Here is a 25,092-nt window from a genome sequence, read left to right on the forward strand (position 1 = left end):
GAGCGGCGTAGCGCCATCTGTCGGCCCGCACGCGCCGTGGTAGAAATTTTACTTTTATTCTCAGGCTAGATAGAACTCGACGGTTCTCTACGTCGTTGCTTTTTTTTCTTTCTTTGTAGCGAGCATGCGCACAGCACGCCGTGCTCCACACCACGCGGACGCCGCGCATGCGTACGGTCCGGCAGCCGGCGCACGCGCGCTGACGCAGCTGCTGTGCCCTCCTTTACCGTTTTGTCTCCTTTCCACCACCAATTTTCCCGCCTGAGCCAGCGACGGAAGGGGAGCATGCGCAGAAATGCTGGCAGGACGGGGTCGAAGTGCTGTTGACAGTTGGTACAGGTGGTCAGTGGATGAGGTGCAGCTGTGGAAGGGTGAGGCTACGCGCGTGCGCCTTGAGGGAGGGAAGGGTGTTAAATGGGGGAGGGGGATAAATGGGAAAAGGCGGGAAATTATGAGGTGAAACGCGCACATAGACTGAATTTATAGGGGTTTTTTTAAAAAAAATGCTTGTGTGTATTTGCCTGTAACTACATATGTATAAAACCATGTTCATTAATTCGCTGTTTTAAAAATATTATATATTTTTAGTTTTATTTATTATTAATCTGGTCCCATGAAATATCCTGAAGGTGTTTTTAATATATCAGTACCTTGATCTGTTAATATTACTAGTTTCAGTATTTAGCCTCTATGTGGCACAGCACAATCTGGTGGATCTTTACTCAGAAGTAGGTGCCACTGAACTCAGTAGGGCAGGCATAGGCAAACTCTGCCCTCCAGATGTTTTGGGACTACAACTCCCATCATTCCTGACCACTAGTCCTGTTAGCTAGGGATGATGGGAGTTGTAGTCCCAAAACATCTGGAGGGCCGAGTTTGCCTATGCCTGCAGTAGGGCATTCCCCATTGTAGGTATCTTTAGGATTGCAGCCTTAATATTTGCATGGTATACACCATGCCTTTCAAGCATATGGCTTTCCCCATCAAATCATGGAAACTGTAGTTCTGCACCCCCACAGAGCAATAATTTCCAGCATTATTAACATACTATAGTCCCTAGTATTCTTTTGGAGAAGCTGTTCTTTACATGTATGGTTGTGTATGCAGCCGTCGATAATAGGCTACAATATTTGAATACTTTTTAACTTTGGTAGACTTATGGCAAGGCTACTCTTGTGCTGCGCATCCTTGATTTCAGTGGGAGTTAGCGCACGAGCGAGTGTACATTGAATTGCAGCCTAGCAGTACACTTGCAAACATGGCTACTCAAATGTCAGTCCTACTGAGTTTAATGGGGCTTCCTCCCAGGGACGTGAACATAGGATTATAGTCTTAACAGCTGGACATGATTTGTTTGTAGGATTGAGGCTAAACTAGAGGAGAATGTCTATCATCACAATACAACTTGGTCAGTGCGGCAACCAGATCGGTCGCGAGGTGTTTGATACCATCTGCACAGACTTCCGCAGTACACATGGCTTGTGCTCCAAAAAGGAAAATGAGTCCTTCCAGGCAGCCTGCAAAGAGCGGTTCTTCAGCGAGGAGAAACCCAGTGGTATGACACATACATAACTTTATTTGTATGTTCAAACAGTGTTCAAGGCAGCTTACAGCATGAAAATAATACATAACCACAACATAGCAAAAATAGTCATAAACAATAAAACAAAACATTAAAAAATACACAACCAAACTGAACAGTTTCCACATAAATGTCCAAGTATCTAAAATAAAGATACAAAAATCAACAGCAACAACTTTCCACACCAGCAAAAAGCCCTAGCCCAAGAGTCTGTTCAGCAACCTCAGCTTTTTTTGTAGCTGGAGTCAGTCCGGGCCCCACCCTCCCAGGCCAGGTGGAAAAGGCCTTCAAGGCAGGGAGTAGGTCTTCCAGGACTCTCAGCCAAGACTGACTGACACCGAGAATATGCAAATCTTTCTCGCCCCACACCAATCAAGAGGGCAAATCAACAACCAGAAATGCACCCACTTTGGGTGTGTGGAATTCTGCATATGATTGGATATTGTAATATCTCAGGGTGTTGCTCCAGGTGAAAGGTTGTACCCTTGTTGCCATTCCACACTTAAAACAAAAAACGAAGAAGCCTGGAAAAGCAATTTTGGTAAAGGGTGGACCAACAGGGGCAAAAGCTAGCCTCTGCACTACAGTGGTACCTCTGGTTGTGCACAGGATCCGTTCTGGAGTTCTGGTTGGATCCTGAGGAATTCACAACCGGAGGTGCCTGGTCTGCGTGGTGCGGTAGAGCGCTTCTGTACATGGGGCAAAACCCGGAAAAATACTTCCAGGTTTGCCGCGTGCGTAACCCGAAGGATACCACTGTATTGCAAAAATGAATAACATTGGGAAGTGCCATAGCTTAATAGCAGAGCAACAGCTTTGATTGTGGAAAGAGTCAGGTTGAATCCCTGGCTTCTTCTGGCAGGGAGAGACCCCAGCCTGAAAGCCTAGAGAGCTGTTGCCAGTAAGTGTAGACAATACTGAACAAGATGGACCAGCAGTCTGATTTGATAAAAGGCAGCTTCCTGTGTTCTTTTTTTTAAGTCACAAATTAGCACCTGGGGAATTGTGCTGCTTGTCCTTGGCATCGCTGAAGTTGTCCAGTAGGTGTCAGTGGCATTCACACAGCCGCCTTCCATCAATAACAATGGGTACATTATTTGGGTGCCACCTTGATGGATCCCAAGTCTACATCATTTGACTTTTATTTTATTCCTTATTAGTGCTGGCTTCCCGGGCTGTCCTGGTTGACATGGAACCTAAAGTGATTGGTCAGACTTTATCAACGGCTTCAAGGTCTGGTACCTGGAACTATGACCATCGGTCCCACTTTTGTCAAAAGCAAGGGTCAGGAAACAATTGGGCAAATGGGTATGTTTGGTTTTATCAGTGGTGCCAAAGAAATGTATCTCTGGATTGCTAACATTTATAATCCAGCTACAAAACGCTCCAAGCTCCTTTTTGTTCTCTTCCCCACCCCAATTTGTGCCACAGCTACTGCGTTCATGGGCCCAAGCACAAAGAAACGATCATGAACTTGGTACAGAAGGAAGCTGAGAAATGTGACCGGCTAAGTGGATTCCTGACGGTTATGAGCATGGCGGGTGGGACAGGATCGGGTCTGGGGACGTTTGTGACAGAAAGCCTGAAAGACACCTATCCCACCTCATTCCTGTTAAACCACGTTATCTGGCCCTACAGAACTGGAGAGGTGAATGTCGTATCTCTGTGATGGTGGGGGTTGAACCTGGATTTGAAGCATGTGCTCTTTCATAGGTGTCAGAGCTGCTTCCAGATCCTAGCTCACAGAGGATCACGCTAGCCAGCGATCATTTTGTAAAAGTCTTTATTGAGTTACAGTTTCCATTCTCAAGCTGCTGCGTGCAACTCTACGTCTTATGGGTTAGACCGGCGAAGCTCCGTCTGAGTCTCCGCCCCCTGTACACCAGCTAAATGCCCTAGCCTTACTCCACCTTTTCCGCCTGACCGTCCTTCTCTGGGTCCTTCTGCCCCCCGTGGTCTCTTCCTTCCGGGACGCTTCTGACGCTGACCCCCCGGACCCTTCTGTCTCCTTGCGTCGGGCTTTAGGACCTGGCTCCCTTTCCGGGCTGCTTACTGCGCCACCTTCCTGTGCATTTGAACTTGGCGCGCGCGCCCAACCTTCCACTCTCCGCCTGACCGTTTCTTCGCTCCCCGATGGAGGTGTGGCCACTCCTGACTCATGCCCTCCCTCCTGCTGCGAGCTGCCAGAGCTCGGTACCTGGCGCCCTTCCTCTCCACTGCGTTCTGTTGGTGATGCTGGTCCCGATTTCCAACTGCTGCTCTCTGAGCCCCCTCTGGACCCTTCTTCCTGGGGTGTCCCCCTAGGCTCCCCCCTTGCTCTGGCCACTGGCGCCCCTTCCTGTGAATCTTCTGATTCACTGGAAAGACTCGGAGATCTCGGGTCGTCGTCATCACTCATCTTTTCTTCTGCCTCCTCCCCTTCGCTCTCTGTTTCCTCCCTTGCCCTCGCCTCTGCTCCTGAACCCCTGACAATAGGAATATCAGATGCTGCTTTATGCTGTGTCATCTGGCTCAGTATTGTGTGCATTGACTGGCAGCAGCTCCCTAAGGTTTCAAATAAGGGGCCTCTCCCATTCCTTCCTGTAGAATGGTGCTGGAGATTGAACTTGCGACTATCTTAATGCAAATCAATTGCTCTACCGTTGAGCTATATAGATGGAGAAACTGTTGATGAAGAGGAAAGTAGGGTGTTGGCATCCTAGGAGCACTATTCACTGCAGTTTTCTGCAACCTCCTGTATGCATGTCATGCATGCCAACTACAGTGGTACCTTGGTTCTCGAACATAATCTGTTCTGGAAGTCCGTTTGACTTCCAAAATGTTTGAAAACCAAGGTGCAGCTTCCAATTGGCACAGGCGCCCCAGAAACAATAGCCCACAGCCACATCGGATGTTCGGCTTCTGAAAAGCATTTGAAAACTGGAACACTTCTGGGTTTTCAGCATTTGGGAGCCGAAATGTTCGAGTACCAAAGCATTCGAGAACCAAGTTTCCACTCTAGTTTTGACCTCACTGCTGAGCTCTACAAAGGCAATAATGAGACTAGGGAGGAGGAAGATGGCAGCCAGTGCCACTCCCTGGGCTGGAGGCAAGTAAGAAGGCAAGCAGGTGGGAACTGGCTGAGTTCAGACTCAAGTTTGTGGGGCAGCACCCCATTTGCCGTAATAGATCAACCTCAGTTGCCCCACGGACAGCAAATCCCCTCTGGTGAGATCATCTCCATGTGGAAAACTGTAACACCCACGCCCTGTTTTTCCCCTGCATTTCCAGGTTATTGTTCAAAACTACAACTCTGTCCTGACCCTCTCACACTTGTATCAGTCTTCGGATGCCCTCCTGGTTCATGAGAACGATGCCATCCACAAGATCTGTGCTCAGCTAATGAACATAAAGCAGATATCTTTTCAGGATGTAAATCGAGTCATCGCCCATCAGCTGGGGAGCGTCTTCCAGCCAGCTTACTCCTCTGAAAGTGCCGCTCACTACAGCAGAAGCCCCCTAGGTATCTGGTGTTAACTGAAGTTCTAGCACTGTCCTCCTGCTCTTGAGGTTTTTACTGGATTGCAAAGTAGTCCATATAAGTTACTAGCCTACAAACATTCTCATTAGTCTGTCAAGTATCCATCCATATATACATGCTAAGATAAATGAAAAGGCCATTTTGTAAACTCATCAGACCAGAGACCTTATCTTTCCAGAGAAAAACAAAGTAGATGTTCAACATGAGCAAATGCAGTTCTCTCTCAGACACATGTTAAACCTTCATTTCTGTCTTGTCTCCTCCTCAGGAGATCTAATGGAAGCTCTAGTCCCCCACCCTGAGTTCAAGATGCTAGGTCTCCGGAACATTCCTCAGATGTCCGAAAACTCCCTTGCCTACAGCACCTTTGCGTGGCCCGGGCTTCTGAAGCACCTGAGGCAGATGCTCATTGCAAATGCCAAAATGGAGGAAGGTAAGAACTGCAAGTGAACTGCAGCTGAAGCAGGTTAAACAATGTATACCCAGAGTCACATATGGGCAGGAGGTGGTCCTTAAGACCAGGTCTTGACTAAAATTCAGTAGGGCTGCCAGGAATTAAATAGAACAGGTTTTTTTTGGGGGGGGGGGCGATTCTGGCCTAAAATTGTCTTCCCTGCTATAAACTGGAGTAGGAAATCTCAGGACTGCAGGATCGTACTCCTTTGCACAGGGCACATTCCTCATCAGCCCTGCTGTGTGCCGTCTGGCTGGACTCCCAAGTGTTGAGACATTCCTGTTCACTTTTCTGTTTGCAGGGATTGATTGGCAAGTGAGGCCTCCGGTGCCTGGACTCCCTGCATCAGAAAAACACTCTCTAAACAGGACAGCTCGTTTTAACACCTCCATCGCCAACCTGGTTACCTTGCGAGGAAAAGACGTACAAAGCACGGATCTAGGTGAGAAATAGTTGCAGGATGGCTGCAATAGAAGATTCCTCTTTTAGGTAATGACACTGGGAGGGAGTTTTACGATAACCACAAAGAATGTCCTATCTCTTACATTTGCCTGAATGCACAGTGTATAGTGCATCACTGCTCTTGAGCTTCTTGAATGGGATGGGACAGAAGTGGAATAAATTAGTGACAGATTTTTTTTTAACACCTTGTTGATTATTGTAGGAGGATTCCAAGAGCCTGCCTTGTATACTTCCTGGCTAAACGCTCAAGATGCCTTGACCATCTGGAAGACACCAAGAGCTTTTAATAAATACGAGAAGTCTGCTTCTTTGGTCAGCAACAGCCAGTTTTTGCTGAAGCCTGTGGACAGCGTAGTGGGGAAGGCCTGGAAAATGTTTGCTTCAAAGTAAGTGGGAGAAGACAGGTTGTCATCTCAGTCTTTGCCGTGTGCACAGGGCATGGAGTAAGTGGAAGTAAATAAACTAAACCAGAGGGAGAGATGGGAAGCAGGAGTACTTCCTCCTTCAGTTCTGTTTGAGAAAGGAACTTATTTTGGTTCCTTCTCTCCCTGAACCGTTTCCATCCCAACTGGCCATTATAAGAACTTGGAAAGTTCTTGTTTTTCTCTTCCCTCTCCTTCTCTTTTTTCCTTTTGTGTTAAGTTTTTTAGATAGTAAGCTTAAAGTAAGTACTTTTTATTGATTTGTAATTACTTTTTAAGTGATTCATATGCTGCTCTAGGTGTACATTCGGCTGAAGAGTTTGGTAAAAATGCTATAGATAATTGAAATCTGTGGAGCAAAGTTAGTCTTGACTAACTGAACTTCTGCTGCTTTCAATGCAATTTTGTCGTAGCTGATTTTAGCTGGATTGGTGCCCCTTGCTCACCAAAACCTCTTGTTCATTCCACACACAGGGCTTACGTGCACCAGTACACAAAGTTTGGGATTGAAGAGGAAGACTTTATGGACTGTTTCACAACTCTGGAACAAGTCATTGCTAGCTACACCAACCTCTGATTTTCAAATTCATCCTTGGCCAGGAGGGGACAGCATTAGCTGTGCAGATCTAAAATCCTGGCAAGAAAACCCTTAAAACTGGGAAATCTTGTGAAGAATTGAATGTAGCAGAAGGACTCTTTACATGCCGTCCCAGGCAAGTGCATCACTCCAGGCATCTTTCAAAGACGGGAGCTTTCCATGCAAACAGTTGCTTCTGAGGGAGTTCTAGCATTCAGTGGGGGATGTAGATTGATAACGCACATTCATTTCATCCCTTTACCAGCATAAAGACTTTGTACAATCTAAATTGCATGTGTTTTGTATATAAAGTAATTTTATTTTCTGATGATATTGTCTATATGTCATGTACTCATTCTTTGTACCTCACATTCTGTAAGTTGCTCTGGCACCTTACAAGAGGCTGTGTCATTTTATCCCTCCAGCAGCCACATGGGGTAGGTTAGGTTGAGAGATGATAACTGACCATGCTTTGTGGCTGAAGTTGGAATCTTAACGCTTGTCCCCTGTGCAAGTTTTAACACCTCCACTACACCCGCATTAGATCTCAAGATGTGCGAGGGCCAGATTTTGGTTTGTGCGTCTGTTTGTTTAAGTTACTAGTTGTGATAGAGAGACAGGTTGGGGATAAGAAGTCTTGCTGACTTCTGCGGTTAAAAGGACCTTCATACACACTTGTGGATGTTTTCACACATGCACTCTTTTTAAAGAGTTTGCAACATTTGGACACACAGCACTACAAGTGGTGTCCACAGTGGTACATTAATTACCGTATTTTTCGCTCTATAACACGCACCCGACCATAACACGCACATAGTTTTTAGAGGAGGAAAATCCGTAGGCATGCCACCCGTAGGCATTTCCTCCATAACACGCACAGACATTTCCCCTTACTTTCTAGGAGGAAAAAAGTGAGTGTTATGGTGCAAAAAATACAGTACCTTGTCCTTACCTGATCAGAAGTTGTATGCAATAACTCATCTGTATGCAGAAAAGTTTGTAGACTATGCGTTTAAAAATAAACCACAAGATGGTGCTGTTGTTCAGCCTGACACCAGGCTGGGTCTACCTGACACCAAGGAATCTCCACATTTCCCAACTCATACAGGAAGCAAGCAAGCTGTGGCTGTCCAGGTGACATTGGAGTCCCAACTCCCATCTTGGGTGACCGTTGGCTCTACTGACTTAGGCTGATGGGACTTGGAAGGCTAACACCTGAAGGGTCAGAACTTGCCCACCCCTGAATTACATGGTGCAAGTTTGTTGTTGTTTAGTCGTGTCCGACTCTTTGTGACCCCATGGACCAGAGCTCGCCAGGCACTTCTGTCTTCCACTGCCTCCCGCAGTTTGGTCAAACATGCTGGTAGCTTCGAGAACACTATCCAACCATCTCGTCCTCTGTCGTCCCCTTCTCCTTGTGCCCTCCATCTTTTCCAACATCAGGGTCTTTTCCAGGGAGTCTTCTCATGAGGTGGCCAAAGTATTGGAGCCTCAGCTTCAGGATCTGTCCTTCCAGTGAGCACTCAGGGCTGATTTCCTTCAGAATGGATTAGGTTTGATCTTGCAGTCCATGGGACTCTCAAGAGTCTTCTCCAACGGTGCAAGTTAGGGTTGTCATATTTTGAAGAGCAAAAAAAGAGGACACATTTGCCAACTTCTACTTTTAACTATGGATCACTATGACAACACTCATTTTACAAACCCATGAAAAAGGGCGTATCCTGGAAAAAGAGGACACATGGCAACCCTAGAAGTCTGGGTGGGGAAATTGGTCCTCCAGGTGCTGTCAGGACTACAACTTCCAGCAGCCTCTGTAGTGGTGTCCCGCAGTATCTGAAGGGTTGCAGGTTCCTGGCCGCTAAAGGAAGTGATTCCACCCTGATGCTGCGTTTGGTGCCTGCTAAATATTTGCACAGCAGCACCTTCTCTACTATGCGGTGCTCCAGGTGTTCTGGACTGCAACTCCAAATCATCCCTGATCATTGACCACGCTGACGGGAGTGGTAGTTTGCCAACCTGGTCCCTCCAGATGTTGCCGAATGCTGATACAGTACATACCCATCAGTATTTTTCTGGCACTTTGAAGAGCAATGCCTTGTAAAAGGTCCTTGCCCTGAGGAGTTTACAATACACATTTCAACCAGGAGGAGGTAAAGGCAGCAGGAGGGTGCAAGAAGAAAAAAGGCTGGCGGAAAAGGGTGTTAATGTGCACAAATGCAGTTGGGTGTTAATGGGGAGTGGTGGGTGGACTGAGGACTTAAGGTGAAAGCTTTGGGGAAAATAAGGATTTTTAGGAGGGATTTGAAGGAAGAGAGGTGGGTCTTAGGCCACATTAACACACCATATTTTTAAAGCACTATGATACCACCTTAAACTGCCATGGCTTCCCCCAAAGAATTCTGGGAGCTGCAGTTTCTTAAGGGTGCTGAGAGTTGCTAGGAGATTTTTATTCGCCCCCAGAGCTGTTTAAGAATCAGTCCTTCACAAGGAACTCTGAAAATTGTGCATCTTCATTTGAGCTACAACGTTCCAAGTTGAAACATAGCACTTTAAATGTATAGGGGACGTGGGTGGCTCTGTGGGTTAAACCACAGAGCCTAGGACTTGCCGATCAGAAGGTCCGTAGTTCGGATCCCCGCGACGGGGTGAGCTCCCATTGCTCGGCCCCTGCTCCTGCCAACCTAGCAGTTCGAAAGCACGTCAAAGTGTAAGTAGATAAATAGGTACCGCTCCAGCAGGAAGAAGAAGAAGAGTTTGGATTTGATATCCCGCCTTTCACTCCCCTTCAGGAGTCTCAAAGCGGCTAACAATCTCCTTTCCCTTCCTCCCCCACAACAAACACTCTGTGAGGTGAGTGGGGCTGAGAGACTTCAAAGAAGTGTGACTGGCCCAAGGTCACCCAGCAGCTGCATGTGGAGGAGCGGAGACGCGAACCCGGTTCCCCAGATTACGTGACTACTGCTCTTAACCACTACACCACACTGGCTCTCCACACTGGGAAGGTAAACGGCGTTTCCATGCGCTCCTCTGGTTTGCCAGAAGCGGCTTAGTCATGCTGGCCACATGACCTGGAAGCTGTACGCTGGCTCCCTCGGCCAATAAAGCGAGATGAGCACCGCAACCCCAGAGTCGGTCACGACTGGACCTAATGGTCAGGGGCCCCTTTACCTTACAGCTAAGGAATTAAGTTTTGTACTTGCTTTAGGAAAATAACTTTGTAGTTCTGTTCTCACCTCCAGTTAATTTTCCTTGCGAACAAACCTAAAGATCATTTAGCACTTTAAGGATTTTAAACATTTCTTAAATGGAATCAACCATCTGTATACTTCAATGTGGCTACAGAGCATGGCGGGGGGTGTCCTGTGGCCCTCCAGGTGCTGTTGAACTCCAACTCCCAGCAGCCTCAGCCAACATTGCTAATGCTGAGGGATGGTGAGAGTTGTAGTCTGGAGGGCCACAAGTTCCTCACCACTGCTATACATCAGGAAAGACCAGACCTTTTTTGTTTGTTTAAATGGTGGAAGTCCTCCAGATTTTTTCACGCAACGAAAAGTCCTCTCTCTTCATTTCAGTAGCCTAAATTAGGTGGGAAAAATAATGTTGTGGCTATTGTTCAACACACATTGAAAGCACATGGCTTCTCCCAAACAACCCTGGGAACTGTAGTTTGGAGTAGAAGCCCTATAGTGGGGACTACGGTTTCCAGGAGTCTTTGGGGAAGCCATATGAGTTAAACATGCATTGAATGCACTTTAAATGTAGGGTGTGGATCTGCCCCCAAAGCACCCAGAGATGTATTGGTAGACCATCCCAATCTACTTCCAAAGTAAAACACAGGACAGCGATCAAGGGGTAAAAGTGTGTGTGGTTAAGAACTACTGTTTCGTGTTCTCTTCCGTCTCTTTTCCCAGTAGCCTGACACTTTGACTGATGAAAGCCGCGCCCTGGGAGCAGCTGTTTACTCTTCTGGGGGAAAGGGTACCTCCGTTCTGCTGAGTCACAGATCCAAATGACGAACTTATTATGCCATTAGGAAAATGACCTGAGGGGTGGGAGGGAGGGAGGGAGGGAGGGGAGCTGGATAGGCAGCAGTACCTGAATTTAAAGCAAAAAATATGGGATGGGAAGCAAAAACCTCTTAAGAGATGAATGCAAGATAGTAACATCTTTGGTGGAACCGTGACACAGAGCCTTTGGGATAGCATGGTGGAATCACTATAGGGAAGATATGTGGGGCATTAATTCATTACTATTTACACTGAGATGCAATGTGGCTCTTCAGGGTTTCAAGGTAGGGGACTATCCCAGCCCTACTTGGTCATACTAGGGATTGAAAATGAGATGTTCTGCACACAAAGCAGGTGGTTGGACTAGATGACCCCTGGGGCCCCTTCCAACTCTAGAATTCTATGATTCTGTATACTGGGAGGGCCAAAGGTTCCCCACACCTGGTCAACAATGGCAGTGGCTCTCCAGGAGATGCATGGGATGGAACTTGGGACCTTCTGCATGCAAATCAGATGCTCTACTACCGAGCTACATGTAGCTGATTATAGTTATACTGCAGCTCCATAAAGCCACATATTTTTATTTATTTAATGGACTCCTAGCCTACCTTTTGAGGGGGTATACCCCTCCCGACGTCAAATAAATAAAACACGTTGAAATCCAACAATTTAAACTAGCAGTAAAAACAATCAACACTCCGCAGAGTAATGGTTTTTAAACAGCCACAAAAAGCACTAGAAAGCTGATTGAATTCTTAATTATTATTTTTTTAAAAAAATATTTATCTTAACTGCAAGGCCATAAAAAGCTACCCCAGTTTAACACCCACCTGCCCCACGGCTGTTAAAAGCTGCAGGAAACCTGCATGCCCACCCACATGAAAAATTTAAGCTGGTAGGCCACTCTTCTATCTCAAGCAATATTCCTGTTGTCACTAGAGAGGCCTATAAAAACACCTGCAAGGTCACTGTGAACCATTCCAAATCAGCACCTGTTACTCAAAAGGGGAAAAACAGCCTCACCTCAGATTAGCACTGACCTGGAGTTTTGTTGCTTTTTTTATTGCTCAGAAATTTGCATAAAAACCGGCCTCTGTTTTCTCTCTGTGAATTATCTCTTCCTGTGACTCATTCCCCACCTAGAGTTTCTCCTGCTCATGGTTGCCTCTCCCCAGTTCTTTCTACATGAGGGGGGCACAGGCCTGGGCTGATGAAGGAAGCTAAAGAAAGAAGAGAGAGAAACTGGTTCATATGCAAACAACCAAGAATGCATAAGAAGTGACTGGGTCAATGGCCCACCTAGTCCAGCATCCTGTTTCTCACAGCAGTGGCGTAGCGTGGGTTGTCAGCACCCGGGGCAAGGAAAGTAATTTGCGCCCCCTAACCCGTGGATTTGCGCCCCCTAACCCGTGGATTTGCGCCCCCTAACCCTAACCCCCAGATGTTGCGCCCAGTGTGGCCGGCCCCCCCTGCACCGCCCACGCTACGCCACTGTCTCACAGTGAGCAACCAGATGCCTCACTGCCTCTTAACCATAGAGGCAGAGCATGACCATCTTGGCTGGTAGGCACTGAGAGCTTATCCTCCACGAATTTGTCCAATCCTTCTGCAGAAGTGGCTTCCATTGTTTAACTATGCACCTTTCCTCTCTCTGCTCTCCTCCCAGCAGCTATTCCTCCTCTGGTCACTGCTGTCAATACGCAACCTGTTTGATGGTCTCCAGGCACTGCGGTCAAGGGATTCCTGTAAAAGTCAATGGCACCAGCCTTCGAGGCACATTTGCAAACTTCCTTGTAATGCAGAGTTGGTCTGCCAATACATGTAGACATGTCCAAGGCAGTGCAGATGTTGCTGAGACAGGACTGCACAGTCCATGCTGGATATGTGAGTTTGGCAGAGCGCATATTTGTTTGAGACTCTGTCCTGCCATGTGATACCCAAAAACTTCCTGGTGGAGCGCATGTGTTCCCGTATCAGTCGTTACAGCCACAGCAGGCGCTGTAACTCAACTCTCCAATTATTTTCTTCACCTCCAAAGGAACACTCATCCATTGTCTCCAGAGAAAGATGGATGCCAACAAGCATGAAGACTTTATTTTAACTGTCCTAAATCTTCAGCTCCATTGGATTTTCATGAGTGTTATGAGAGACAGTGCTATTTTTCTAGAAAAAGAGGTGCCAGAACTCACCAGCAACACCTCCCTCTTTCTCTTACAATGGCAATGGCGCCCAGCTGAGAGGTGCCGGAACTGAGCCTTGGAGAGGGAGAGCTTTTCTCTACCTACTTTTCCATGACACGCCATGCATAATTTTATAAACTTCTATCAGATCACCTCTCACTTGCTAAAAAGGTCCCGAATGCTGCAAGCCTTCCTCATCGTGGAGTTGCTCCATACTCGTGACAATGTTGGTTACCATTTTCTGAATATTTCCCAACTTTACAACAGCAAGTTCCTAAGTCTTCATTCGCTGCAAAGATATGCTTGGAAATGTATGGGACGCGACATGCCCGTTATCAGTCAATATATCAGAAGCCAGAAAGGTGGCTAAACAAGATACGCACAGATTAAGTGCAACAGAGGTTCAAGTAGTTGCCTCTTCTCCGTGATATAATTGCTCCCAGGCTCCAAAGTAATCGGGGGAAAAATAAAAATAAATTGCAAGCAAATTGCTTTAAAAACAACCAAACAGGCAAAATTATTGGAAAAATAAGAAAATAGACGCAAATTTGCTTGAATTATACAGGTCATAGAGTTCAGGCTTTTGTTGCTTAGAAATTAGGCGTGCTGGGTGCAACATTTTAATTGATGCCAGGCCCTATATTTCGTGATCAAAGCCTGTTCTTTCAGCAATGCCCTGGGGGGGCATAAAAAATTCCTTCTCACCTGACAATTCCCCAACTCTGAGGTGTGTCTCCTGAGGGCAATTACGAAAGCATCATGGAGTGAACAAGTTTCACCTTTCTCCGTCTCCTTTCAGCCCCAAAGGGAACATTCTCAGTTTATCACCCTAGAGATAGTGGGTTGTTGGGGAAAGAGGGGGAAAAGCACACATTTATATTCCTCAAGAGATCGGGGGCCGGGAGGGGGGGGAGAGCGAGAAAAGCCAGATCTCTTACGCAAGGGAACGGGCTCTTAATGTCTAAACAGGGCGGGAAAGTGACGTTATCGGAAGAGGGATGGTGACCTTTGGAGCAGAGCAAAGAACGTAACTCAAGGCATTTAGAAATGGGCCATCGATTCGTGCAAAGGTCACTGTTTGCGTTGAAAGACATGGCCTGCCTGACCGTTTTTGTCATCTCGATCCCTACAAATTTGCTTACACTGTTAGCCCACCCTCTCACCAAACCCCTTGTGTTCAAGTGTTCGGGAGCATTCCCAGTTTATACATGTGTTTGTTGCCCCAGAGAGCTGCAAAAACAGTGACCACCAGGCAATGTCGGCTACAACCGAAAGGGAATGTTGTGCAAATGTGTGCCTATTGGAAACAACATTCTCCTCCTGCCACAGCATCATCATTATTTTTTGCCTCAGTTGAAAGTTGTCAGTCAAGTGTGGAGAGGATAATATATATTTTTTAAAAAGTGTATCTACTCCTTTGAATCCGCAGATCTTCAGATTGAGGAGTGTTCTCTGGACAGTCCTAACAGTAAATATCTATAAAGTTGGGTACTGTAAGGTTACGAGATCTTGAATCAGGGCCCTTGTTTCCATCAATATCTAACTCCATTCTCATTTTTAAAAAAGGTTTGGGAAAAGCAAAATCCACACACAAAAGGTTGCTTTGAGGATAAAATGTGTGTATGTACTTTATGTATATACAGTGCTTTTTGTGTGACCGTACTCGCCAATATGGAGTAGTCAATGGCAGCCATTTTGTTCTGGAACCCATGACACTTTGAGTAAAATATGAGGACCGGCACCTTGGGTTTTTTTTAAACCTTATCTATATCTGAGTGTGTGGAAAAGGTACCTGTCTATCTTTTTAAAATCATTTACAAGCTGCTTATTTATTTTTTAAAAACACACCCTTCAGATATGACTTTAAGTTCCTCAGAGGAAAGTGAATGTAAATGTTATAAATGGATAAATTAATGAACATTTGTGTTTAAAGAAATATATGCCTTTACTCCAGAACTGAGCACATCAGTTTGTACACTATGGTGCTTCTTTTCACCACAGAACTTTTATAAGAAGGAAATCTGAGGTGATTTTATGTGCTAACACAAAGGCCACACTGGCTTCATGGCTCGCAAGGGATTCTGGTGGGGGGCAGGAGTCACTTTATGACCCTTGTTGAGGAGAAAATATGGGATATATGTCACACACATTCAAGCAGTTCGAAAGACCAGCACCAAAATGTGAACTTTTCTAGACATAAGCCACACGGTTTGCCACAAATGAGCGTAAATGCAGGCGATAATGATGTCTTTCTCAAGCCCACAGGTGACCAAGTCCTAAACACATTCATAGATGGAGGGATATTTAGCCAGGAGGAGGGGAAATTTCTGAGGTAAAACTGTGCTTCTAGTTCTTCTTATCAGTAGCGGTTTCAAAACAGTCTGAAGAAAAGCCCTTCCCTTCTTGAATCCTCAAAAACTCAATCACCAACTTCTGACTAGCAGTGCAAACCTACATGTCTACTCAGAGTTAAGCCTTGCTTAATTCAATTATTTCTCTTTTACCCTTTCTTCTGCTGCCCTGATTTAGATTGTAAGCTGCTTGCAGACAGGGACCTACCCGTCTGTTCAACACATGGATTTTTTGATTGCTTGTTGGGGCAAAACAAATTCTGCAATGCTACACACACACACACATATTTATTTATTTATTTATTGAAATAAAAAATCACATGCACATGGATGCAGATATCCAACTGGAGTCATCTTCCACAGTATGGTGGACCTAGGATGAGGACTTTATCTCTGCTGCTTAATTTTGCTGCTTTAAAGCTCATAATATCTGCCCAGATAGCCTTAAACCTATATCTGGAAGCAAGCCCCTGCCACCATATAAAGAGGGAAATGTGACCAAGAAAATAAATTAGGACAGACTGAACACAGCTATTGCCTTCAGGGCTCTTGTAGGAGGGGACACAAGTGTCTGCAGGAGAAACCTCAGGTGTGGGACCACCCCCATTTCCCTCCTCAGTTGTTTGAATCAATTTCAGCTGACCCCACAGGTTCATATTGTACCAGAGTGAGCAGTTAAAAATGGGGTGCTTTACATTTCCTTTGGAAGCGCTTAGACCCCAGTCATGGAGGGTGGCAATCTGCACTTACACAGTGAAGGAAATGTATTTTTCACATGCCCTGGAGCATTTTCATTATCTTCTAAAATTCCACATAGTTTCAGGACTAAGCTTCGCCACTGTGATACCATTTAAGCCAGGGGGCAGCAACCTTTATCAGCTGTGGGCCCGTCCACCCTCCCTCAGACCATGTACTGGGCCGGACTATATTTTGGAAAAAAATAAATAAAAATGAAGGAATTCCTATGCCCCACAAATAACCCAGAGATACATTTAAAATAAAAGCACACATTCTACTCGTGTAAAAACACCAGGCAGGCCCTATAAATAACTCAGAGATGCATTTTAAATAAAAGGACACAATCTACTCATGTAAAAACACGCTGATTCCCAGACAGTCCACGGGCCGGATTGAGAAGACGATTGGACCACATACAGCCCACGGGCCTTAGGTTGCCTACCCCGATATAAGCCTTGAACAAAATGGTAATTGCTTAAAAAAACAACCAGTCACACAGTTCAATCCAATCCACGTTACACTAGCTTTGAGTCTTGTGGATTTCAATGTGTTATCTAGTAAAAGTCAAGCTGGTGCCAAATACAAGTTTCCTTATGATTCACAATTACCTGGAACCCTCAATTTATGCACAAAAAGCAGATCACTCTCTCTCACACACACACATTAATTTGGCATTCATACATTCTTACCCCTTGACCATCTAGGATAGGGATATGCTATAAATGTAGTAAGTGTTGGGTAGCAGCCTGAACAAACAAGCATAAGGCAGACACACAGAGATTCTCAATTTACAGAGCCACAATCTAAATGTGCTTGAAATGAATCAATCATACCACCAAAAATTAATTTTCTCTCTTTTTTTTATTTGACCAACCAGCAAAGCATTTATTTGCATTTAAGAAGTTTTGAAAATCTTTCATCTTTTTACTTGGTCATTAAGTATCGGAGAAGCATCCTTCGCCCACCCAACCCTCAATCAGAAAGAGGCACAATAACCCAATATAGCATCAAATAAGATCTATACATTTTGCAGAATCTAGCAGAACTATCTATCTTATCTGCACACAAATATACAAATGTTATACTGGCTATTCTAGAAGGTGCTGGACTCTAAAGAGCTGGGATAAAGAATGGTATACAAGAATCTTCCTGGAGGCTTGCTATATTATGAGCTGTAAAAGGGGAAGGGAAGGTATTTATTGTTGCTAACAATGTAAGTGAAACCTTAAATTTGAAATGGCTTATCTGAGTTAATTATCTTAGTCCCATGATTTCATCGCTTTGTTCTGTGCCATCAACCCCTGCTTCATGAGTCCATGAGCCAAGGTGCTGTTCCTCCTCTAGTTAGCTGATCCTATGTGATTCCTGAGCTACATGTGGTTTCACTCTTTAAATAAGGGGGGGAAATCCTGCTACGTGATCAAAACTGACAGCTCAAGGCAATCCAGGTATAATAAACTCAAAGAGTAAGCAAAACTGAGAATAGGACATGTGGGAAATGCAAGATGGTGTAAAATGACCACGTAAAAACTATTCAACCCACTGCGATTTCCTGACACAGGCCAGAATGACAATTTATACCAAGCAAACAATGTCTTCCTGAACAATGGCACAGATGGGGAGAGCCTGTGGCCCTCCATGTTGTTGGACTACATCTCCCATCATTCCTGACCCCAGAACCATGCTGTCTGCTGGAAGCTGAAGTCCGGCAATGTCTGTAGGGTCACAGAACCCCCATCTCTGGATTGGCAGCAGAGCAGGAAAGGACAAGATTCATGCATCTGCTGTTAGCTGTTTTCCTCTCATGCAAATTCCTCCTACCCAGGCCTTTTCCCTCCCTGAGGTGGGCAGAAATCAGACTGGTGTGTGTGTGTGTGCGCTCTAGGAAGCTTTAAATCTATCGCTTTCCCCCTGCTGTTATTTGGCATATATGAGACTGAGGTTCTGTGTGTTTTGGCATAACATCTAGTTCTGGCCTCAAAAGTACCAAAGACGTAAAACAAAATGCATTAAAGCAATGAGGCGTTAAAAGGTATTCATTGTCCTTTTGTTTTGGTTTTAAAGTCTGGTTTATTGAAAGAACCAAGGCATGAAATAAGACAGATAAAAACCAACACATCAAAATTACCATATTAAGATTTCCTTCAAAATAGGCATGGTATGAAAATAATATCACTACATGCTGTTAACTATTACTAGCACACGTTTGAACACAGGCCAAATGGATTAAACGGTGTTCCTTAAAGAAAATGACTGCTGGATTTAGGGTGGTGGTCTTAGAACAGGGGGGAGGCTGGGTGGCATTTCGACCAAGACAAGGTGGAAAGCCAAAGTGTTTCATGAGCCTGGTGGTAGATGAGGCCATCCTTGTAGCTAATGCTATTTCTGCAGCACTGATTGCATAGTTCTCAACAGCCAACCCCCCAGAGGGATACAGAGAGCTGCATCTCTTTGCAAACAAACCTTAAAACCAGCAGCTTGGATCCAAAATGTGGTGGCACGCAGAAATGCACACTTCCCCATGTCATGATCTGTTCTGGATCTTCATGTCTGCATTTTTCAGGGAGTGTGGTGGGACTGTAATTGGGAAGACAATTTGGGGGGGGGGGAGTCCTGAGCCCTCTTCAAGCATTCTAAATATTAATTAAGCAAACATGCAACCTCTTTATTTTGGAGGGAATGGAGCCTCCTTTACTCATCAGAGGCTCCCTGTGCTTTTTAACATTTTGATTTCTGAATGGCTCTTCAAGTTTGGGAGGTTCCTTGCTTCAGAAGTTAGCCCTCCGAGGAGTTGGAAGGCAAGAAGAACAGTGACGTGGAGGAGAGCTAGCGTGATATCCACTGCCTCAATCTCACATGTTTACTTAAACAATATTTACAATTCCTGAGGAGGGATCTTGTTATGTTAGCAGAGCTCCATTTCATTCACGAAGCGGAAGTCAGGTCGGTAAGCCTTCTGGCTGAATTCAATTGAGCATGAAATGCCTCCCATGCCTTTGAGCGGAGAAAGGGTTTCTTTCCCTCCCTCCCACTTTGCTAAAAAGCCTTTGGGAAATCGTACCACACCCTCCAGTCATCCCAGCTCTTTGACTACTCTGAAAACATACCTGCAAAAAACCCACCTTGTCCCAAACATGTCCCAGGATACCGGTGACTACCTTGAAGGAGGAAGGTTTTTATTCATTACTAGAAGCTTGGTGTTGCTTGGGAACTTGACGAAAGCAAAAAAACAAAAACCCAGTGAAGTTTTGAAACCAGTGGTTAACATCAGTGAAGTTTAGAAAGGTTCAGCCTGCCACCTTGATTCAAAATGGTGTTCAGTTGTATCAAAGCACACAAAAACCTGCTCCTTGATCTTAGGAACCATCATGTAAAATTTGTTCACAGTATCTTAAGAGGGATCCAAATGCAGAGTGAACAAAGTACTCTCCAAAACATTTGGCAGATTCAAAGTACACCTTTCATTTAAACCTGTCCTTTAGAAAACCTCAGACACTTCAATAAGGAAAGACAAAAAGACACCGGTGGGTATTTGTTTGACAAAGAGCTTGGAGATGGATGAATACAGTCAAGATGAAAGATACCAAAATGTCAGACAGCCTACCGACTGTTGTTGCCATGACATCCAACAGTCAACATCAGTCTGATAAGCTATCCAACAGAAAGGTACAAGGCCATGGAGGTATCACGACGGTAGGCAGACGAGCGGGAGTGATCACAACACATGACACACATACAACAAGCACAATCCACACCTTGACAAAAACGGTTAAACGCAGATGTGCAAGAAGAACGACCTGGTATTCAAAGGTGATTGCACAGGTACGGCCTTTGTCCCAAAGAGAGCCAACTAAAGTCAACCATAATAGGACAGTCACTCTGAAACCTAGCGATGACACCCTGAAAAGGGAAAACAGGTTTCCTGGCATGGTTTGAGAAATAACGTATAAGGTCTTATATTTTGTCCCAGGAAACCCTCTTAATTGTTAAGGCAAACCAGTGATAGGCTTTTCTGTCTTATTCTACATCACAGGAATTCAGGAAGCTGCTTTCTACCGAGCTAGACCATTGGGTCAATTTAGAGTCGTATTGTCTACTGGTTCTCCAGCATTTTACATGGATATTTTCCTCCTGGAAATGCCAGGGATTGAACCCAGGGCCTTCTGCATGCCAAAAGCATGTTCTACCACGGAGCTATATGGTCCTTCCTCCAAGAGAAGAGAAAATGTGTGAATTAAGGGCCCTGGGGAAGCTTGAAAAATAAACGAAACTGAAGGCACACGGAACAATCAGAGGCCTGTCTCTGCCTTGCAATGTTGGGAAAGGGGAGGCACAGCATTACCTCTGCATGCAAGCCAAAATAGGGTGGGCAGTCATCTAGGAGGGGGATACCTCTTTAAGGGGCCCCACCTGATATTTAGGGGAACTATCAATGTCTCCTGCTTTATAGGAAACTGAGGAAGCTGCCTGATATTGCCCAAGACCCTTGGCCCACCTAGCTTAGGACTGTCTAAAACGGGGACAGGAGACCTGTGGCCCTCCAGATTCTGCTGAACTAGCAACTCCCATCATTCCTGACCCTTGAGCCATGTTGGCTGGGGACGATGGGAGCTGGAGTCCAATAACTTATGGAGAGTCACAAGTTCCCTCGTCCATGCAGATTGGCAGGAGCTCCCCAGGATATTCAGGCAAGGGCTTTTCCCAAGTGCTAGCTGGAGATGATGTACTCAGCCTCTAAGCAACAGTGCCTACTTACGCAAAGGGAGCAGAGGCGATTTATTGGGTTGTGGCAAAAAGTGTTGCATTTTCTGCAGGCGTTAAAGCAAAAGCAAAACACAATATACACACTTGTAACTTCTGTTTAAGAAAAAGGCATTTAAAAAGATATTTGAATGGTTGTTTATTCCAGTCACCCTTCTTGCACCTTGCAAGACACCTTCCTGTGCACTTCCTAACGATGCTATGCAAAACATCGCAAGTTAACCGTTTTTAAAAAAGAAACACAAACAAACCCAACACAACGGGCTACTTGTCAGTTAAATAAATAAAATTAACCAAACCGTGTCAAGGTCCCAACACTTTTCTATTTCCTTGAGTGAGAAGTTCTTGCGGGAGGGGAGAAATCAAAGAACAAAGAGCTCCAGAGGATCAGGGAGACTCTGGAGGGAGATAAAACTTTGCAAAATAAAATGAAGGTGAAAACAGGAATACAAAAGGGTAAAGAGGAGGAGGAGGGGGAGGAAGAGCTTTAAAAGACCAAGACAAGAAGGTCTGGAATGATCCAAGGTGATTTTATATATATTTCTTCAGTTATCATCTTAACGTCATTCTAAATATACAGATTTTTTTTCTTTTTAATGGAAAAAAGAAAAGAGAACTCCAGCAGCAGATGGCACCAGTGTCTCTGCTCAGAACCATTATGAAGTTAAAAAAATCTGAGATTCCACCCACCCCACCCAACATGTAATGGAGAACCCTTGAAGAACCCAGATGTTAGCACGAGGGTCATGCAAGTCTGCTAGCCAATCTAAGACTATTTATTCAATGTTAAGACTGGGATGGACATGTGACCATCTCAGGGGAGAAGATGGAGCTACCAACTTTGGACTTTTTAATATTTTTTTTAGAAAAAACTTAGTGGCAAGCTGGGTCTATAAGTTACAGTCCGGAGTTGTGCTGCCTGTTAAAAAAAGAAAAATCTGTGATATTGGGCTGTATTCAAGTAATTTTTACTCAGTTAGGTCCACTGAAGGTTAATGGATCCATGTTAATAAGTTCAATGGACTGTATTCAACCAAGTCCAAAGACCAGGTCATTAGTTTCACTGAGTCTGAGTAGGACTAGGATGGAATACCACCCAGTGGGTCTACTCTGAGGATGAATGTTAGATATAATCCACTGGAAATATAAATTTAAAATAGGAGGCAATGTTCTCCCCTTATATTCCAACTTGGATGAAATAAACAGAAGCACGTACATTACCTTTACAAATGGCAATCAATGAGAAATGTTTACTAATCGGCAGAGTTACTTTGAAAAATAATAATAAAAAACACCCCACAACCCTCTCACCCACCCTCCAATTTCAAATAATGCCGATTTTGATTTTTTTTTTTTTTAATGCGAGGCTGGTCGTCCCAATTAAATTTGGGGTCCGTCTCCCTCTTCCCCGGAGCTCATTTGGTTTTCTCCTCAGAGGACATCTGCTGGAGACGCTTAGCATAGCTCTGAGCCATCGAGTTTATAATGGACAGGATGAAATAGCACACCATGACGATAACCAACTTTTCAAACATCCACGACAGCCAGTTTTCGCTCTGCAGATGAAGAAAAAAGCAGAGAGAGAGAGAGAGAGAGAAAGGCAGGAGAGAATCCAGGTTAGAATACACAGATAAAAAATTTGCTTGGACTGACAGGGAATGGTTAACTTCTCCCCCACTTCCAAAAATGCCCACCTAGCTCACTTAAGGGCTTTCAAGTTTCTGACTTATTTGCCATAGAGCCCGAGAAGAGTTCTGGGGGATACTACATGCAGACACAGGCCAAATTTGCTGGGCCTTCTCTATTGCCCCGGGGGAAATCCAGAATTGGCCCTTTATAGCTCAGGGGCGGAGGACCTGTTTTGCCAGTGGAAGTTTCAAATTCTCTGCATCTCTGGTCAAAAGGGCTCAGGGAAGGAGGGCAAGTCACTGCCAGGTAGGGTAGTTAAAAAAGCCTGACCTGGTCCAAGGCTGCTTCCTACGTTCCCTACAAGACTTGAGTCCCACAATGCAGGGGCAGATCAGCAAAAGGAGTGATTCCTTCAGGGAAAGCTAACTGAAGAAGGCCCAAAGAGCTTCTGAGGAAGGGCTCCAGGGCAGAGAATCTGCTTTGCACACAGAAGGGCCCAGATTCAATTCCTGGTGCCTCCAGGTAAGGCTCAGAAACACTCCTGCCTGAAAATCTCTAGTGAGTCACTGTTGTTGGCCAATGTAGATAATACTGAGCTAGGTGGAACAAAGATCCAACTCTGGTTTAAAGCAGCCCGATGCTGGCTCAGGCGATTTTTAATCTATCTAGCTGAGCATTGTCTGCAGGGGGAAGGCAATCGCATTGCCCATCACTCCATGCTTTGAATTGGGTGGGGACCCTGGACTTTACTGCATGCAAATGCCAAGTCTGTTCGGAAGCTACTGGCACAATGAATGAGAAACACTGTGTAACAGAAGCTAATGCGAAACCCCCCAGGGCAACCTTCCATCAAAACAGACCAATGGCCCATCTAAGCTCAGGATTGGCTACACTGACTGGCAGCAGCTCTCTGGGGTTTTGGGAGAGGTACTTGGAACCTGGGATCTCTTCTGCATGCAAGGCAGATCTCCTACCGCACAGAGCTTTGGACCTCCCCGGCTGCTCTTTGCCCCCGCTTTTTGGGTGCTCGAGCGCAGGCGCCTCCAAGGGGTTAACTAAGGGCGATCTGCCCTCCTGGCGCGTCCCCCGCCCCTCTCCCTGCCTGGATCCCGAGAGTTCACACTCGGGACAATAAAGAAATAGAAAGAATCCGCCGCGCCCCGTGCGCAGTGCAGCCATTGGCTGGCAGCGGAGTTCCGCGAAAGGCCGCCCCTCGCTTTTGTTTTGTTTGCAGCCTGTTCCGGTTGGCATCGGGGTTGTGCAACCCGCGACTGACGCAGCAGAAAAGAACTGCTCTTAAAACATTTGCCGGAAAGAGGGCCGGAGAGGGGAGAAGCCTGGGCGTTCCCCTTCGGGGTCAAGAGAGGGCAGCAGCGAGCAGCAGCATTTTCAGAATGGGTCATTCACATAATTCCCCCTGATGTCGGCTTCCTGACTTTCCCAGGTGGGACAAGACTCCGGATGCTCGTGAGTGCTGGACGCTCTGTGACACACTCGGCTTAGGGTTAGGGGAGGGATGGCGAGCTTGTGGCAACCTCCCCCCGGCCAGACCAGCGTTGTTGGGCCACTGCTGCAATCACCTCCGACCATTGGGCAGCGCTGCCTGGGGCTGATAGGGAATTGCAGCCCCCAGAGAAAATACTAATCACCAGGGTATTCCTGTTGAGAGGAATCTTGATCTTGCCGGATCATCGCCCTCCTACGTTTGTTTGCTTTTGGAGTATTCCAACACGGAAGGGCACAAAATTAACCCGTGGTAGTCCTGGCTCAAGAGTAGACCCACTGAAAACCATGCACATGACCAAAAAAAAAAAAAAAGGCCCATTAGCGTTTATGGGTCTACCCTGAGTCAAAATGAGTTGGCGACAACTCATTTAGGGTCATATAATAGTGCCCCCTCCCTCCTCGGGGTTGGCTTGCTTCCTAAAACAGACCTCTGGGACAGTCTTCTAACCATCATTTTAAAAGGTTCAATTTTAAGGACTGCTGAACAGCTCTTCAGCCCACCCTCTCTCTTTTTAAAAGCCAATTGTAAGAACTGGATCTGGTCAGCACAGGGGACACCCAGGCGCTCCAGTGGGAAGCCCCCCCCCCCCAAGGACCTGAGTGCTACAGCAACTCTCCCCATCATTCAGGCGATTTTTTTTTAAGCTACAATGTGACAGACTAGGCTGCTGTCCCTAAGAGGATCTTTAAATTCAAACCCTGAAGCTAATCCCAGAATACAGGAAGCGGCCCGGGGAGAAGGTGGGGTGGGGGGTGGTGAAATCAGGAAAACAGAAATAACAAGGCAGGAGATTTCTTACCTGGGGTGCTCCTTCCGCTTTGTGGTGAAGCTTCAGCCGCTGAGTTTCCAAATATTGCTGAAAGGGCTTTTGGAGAGATGGGCCTACGCTGGGGACGGCGCTA

At 45.7% G+C, this 25,092-nt stretch overlaps 2 protein-coding genes and 2 long non-coding RNA genes across 10 annotated transcripts in view; 2 read left to right on the plus strand and 2 right to left on the minus strand.

The window, feature by feature from the left end:
* The first annotated feature begins 139 nt into the window (after positions 1 to 139).
* On the plus strand, positions 140 to 7,348 carry TUBD1 (tubulin delta 1). 3 transcript variants are annotated; one of them, XM_083480056.1, is made up of 9 exons: positions 140 to 371; positions 1,361 to 1,555; positions 2,743 to 2,890; positions 3,014 to 3,230; positions 4,853 to 5,084; positions 5,371 to 5,535; positions 5,858 to 5,998; positions 6,221 to 6,404; positions 6,915 to 7,348. In XM_083480056.1, the coding sequence occupies exons 2-9, from the start codon at positions 1,384 to 1,386 to the stop codon at positions 7,015 to 7,017; spliced, it is 1,362 nt and encodes a 453-aa protein (XP_083336182.1). In that variant the 5' UTR covers positions 140 to 371; positions 1,361 to 1,383; the 3' UTR covers positions 7,018 to 7,348. The 3 variants fall into 3 exon arrangements, with proteins under 3 accessions (XP_083336182.1, XP_083336183.1, XP_083336184.1); XM_083480057.1 differs by lacking the exons at positions 2,743 to 2,890; positions 3,014 to 3,230 and having other exon boundaries at positions 155 to 371; XM_083480058.1 differs by lacking the exons at positions 140 to 371; positions 1,361 to 1,555; positions 2,743 to 2,890 and having other exon boundaries at positions 3,014 to 3,295; positions 4,058 to 5,084.
* LOC310695539 lies at positions 7,316 to 12,349 on the minus strand. 2 transcript variants are annotated; one of them, XR_014520142.1, is made up of 4 exons: positions 12,324 to 12,349; positions 12,065 to 12,244; positions 7,970 to 9,130; positions 7,316 to 7,798 (listed from the first exon to the last, which is right to left on the minus strand). It is a non-coding gene; the product is annotated as an uncharacterized lncRNA (long non-coding RNA). The 2 variants fall into 2 exon arrangements; XR_014520143.1 differs by having other exon boundaries at positions 12,065 to 12,343.
* Positions 8,078 to 19,529, plus strand: LOC310695558. Its single transcript, XR_014520162.1, has 2 exons — positions 8,078 to 8,151; positions 12,691 to 19,529. It is a non-coding gene; the product is annotated as an uncharacterized lncRNA (long non-coding RNA).
* A 1,647-nt stretch (positions 19,530 to 21,176) lies between these two features.
* Positions 21,177 to 25,092, minus strand: part of VMP1 (vacuole membrane protein 1) — a 113,405-nt gene continuing 109,489 nt past the window's right edge. For all 4 annotated transcript variants that reach the window (XM_083480068.1, XM_083480071.1, XM_083480070.1 and 1 more), the window contains exons 11-12: positions 24,990 to 25,089; positions 21,177 to 22,610 (exon numbers count right to left, since the gene is read on the minus strand). In XM_083480068.1, coding sequence (XP_083336194.1) covers positions 22,470 to 22,610; positions 24,990 to 25,089 — 241 coding nt within the window. In that variant the 3' untranslated portion in view covers positions 21,177 to 22,469. The remainder of the gene's footprint in view (positions 22,611 to 24,989; positions 25,090 to 25,092) is intronic.

The sequence above is a fragment of the Podarcis liolepis genome (assembly GCF_965112155.1).
Source record: "Podarcis liolepis genome assembly, chromosome: 16".
NCBI lineage: Eukaryota > Metazoa > Chordata > Lepidosauria > Squamata > Lacertidae > Podarcis > Podarcis liolepis.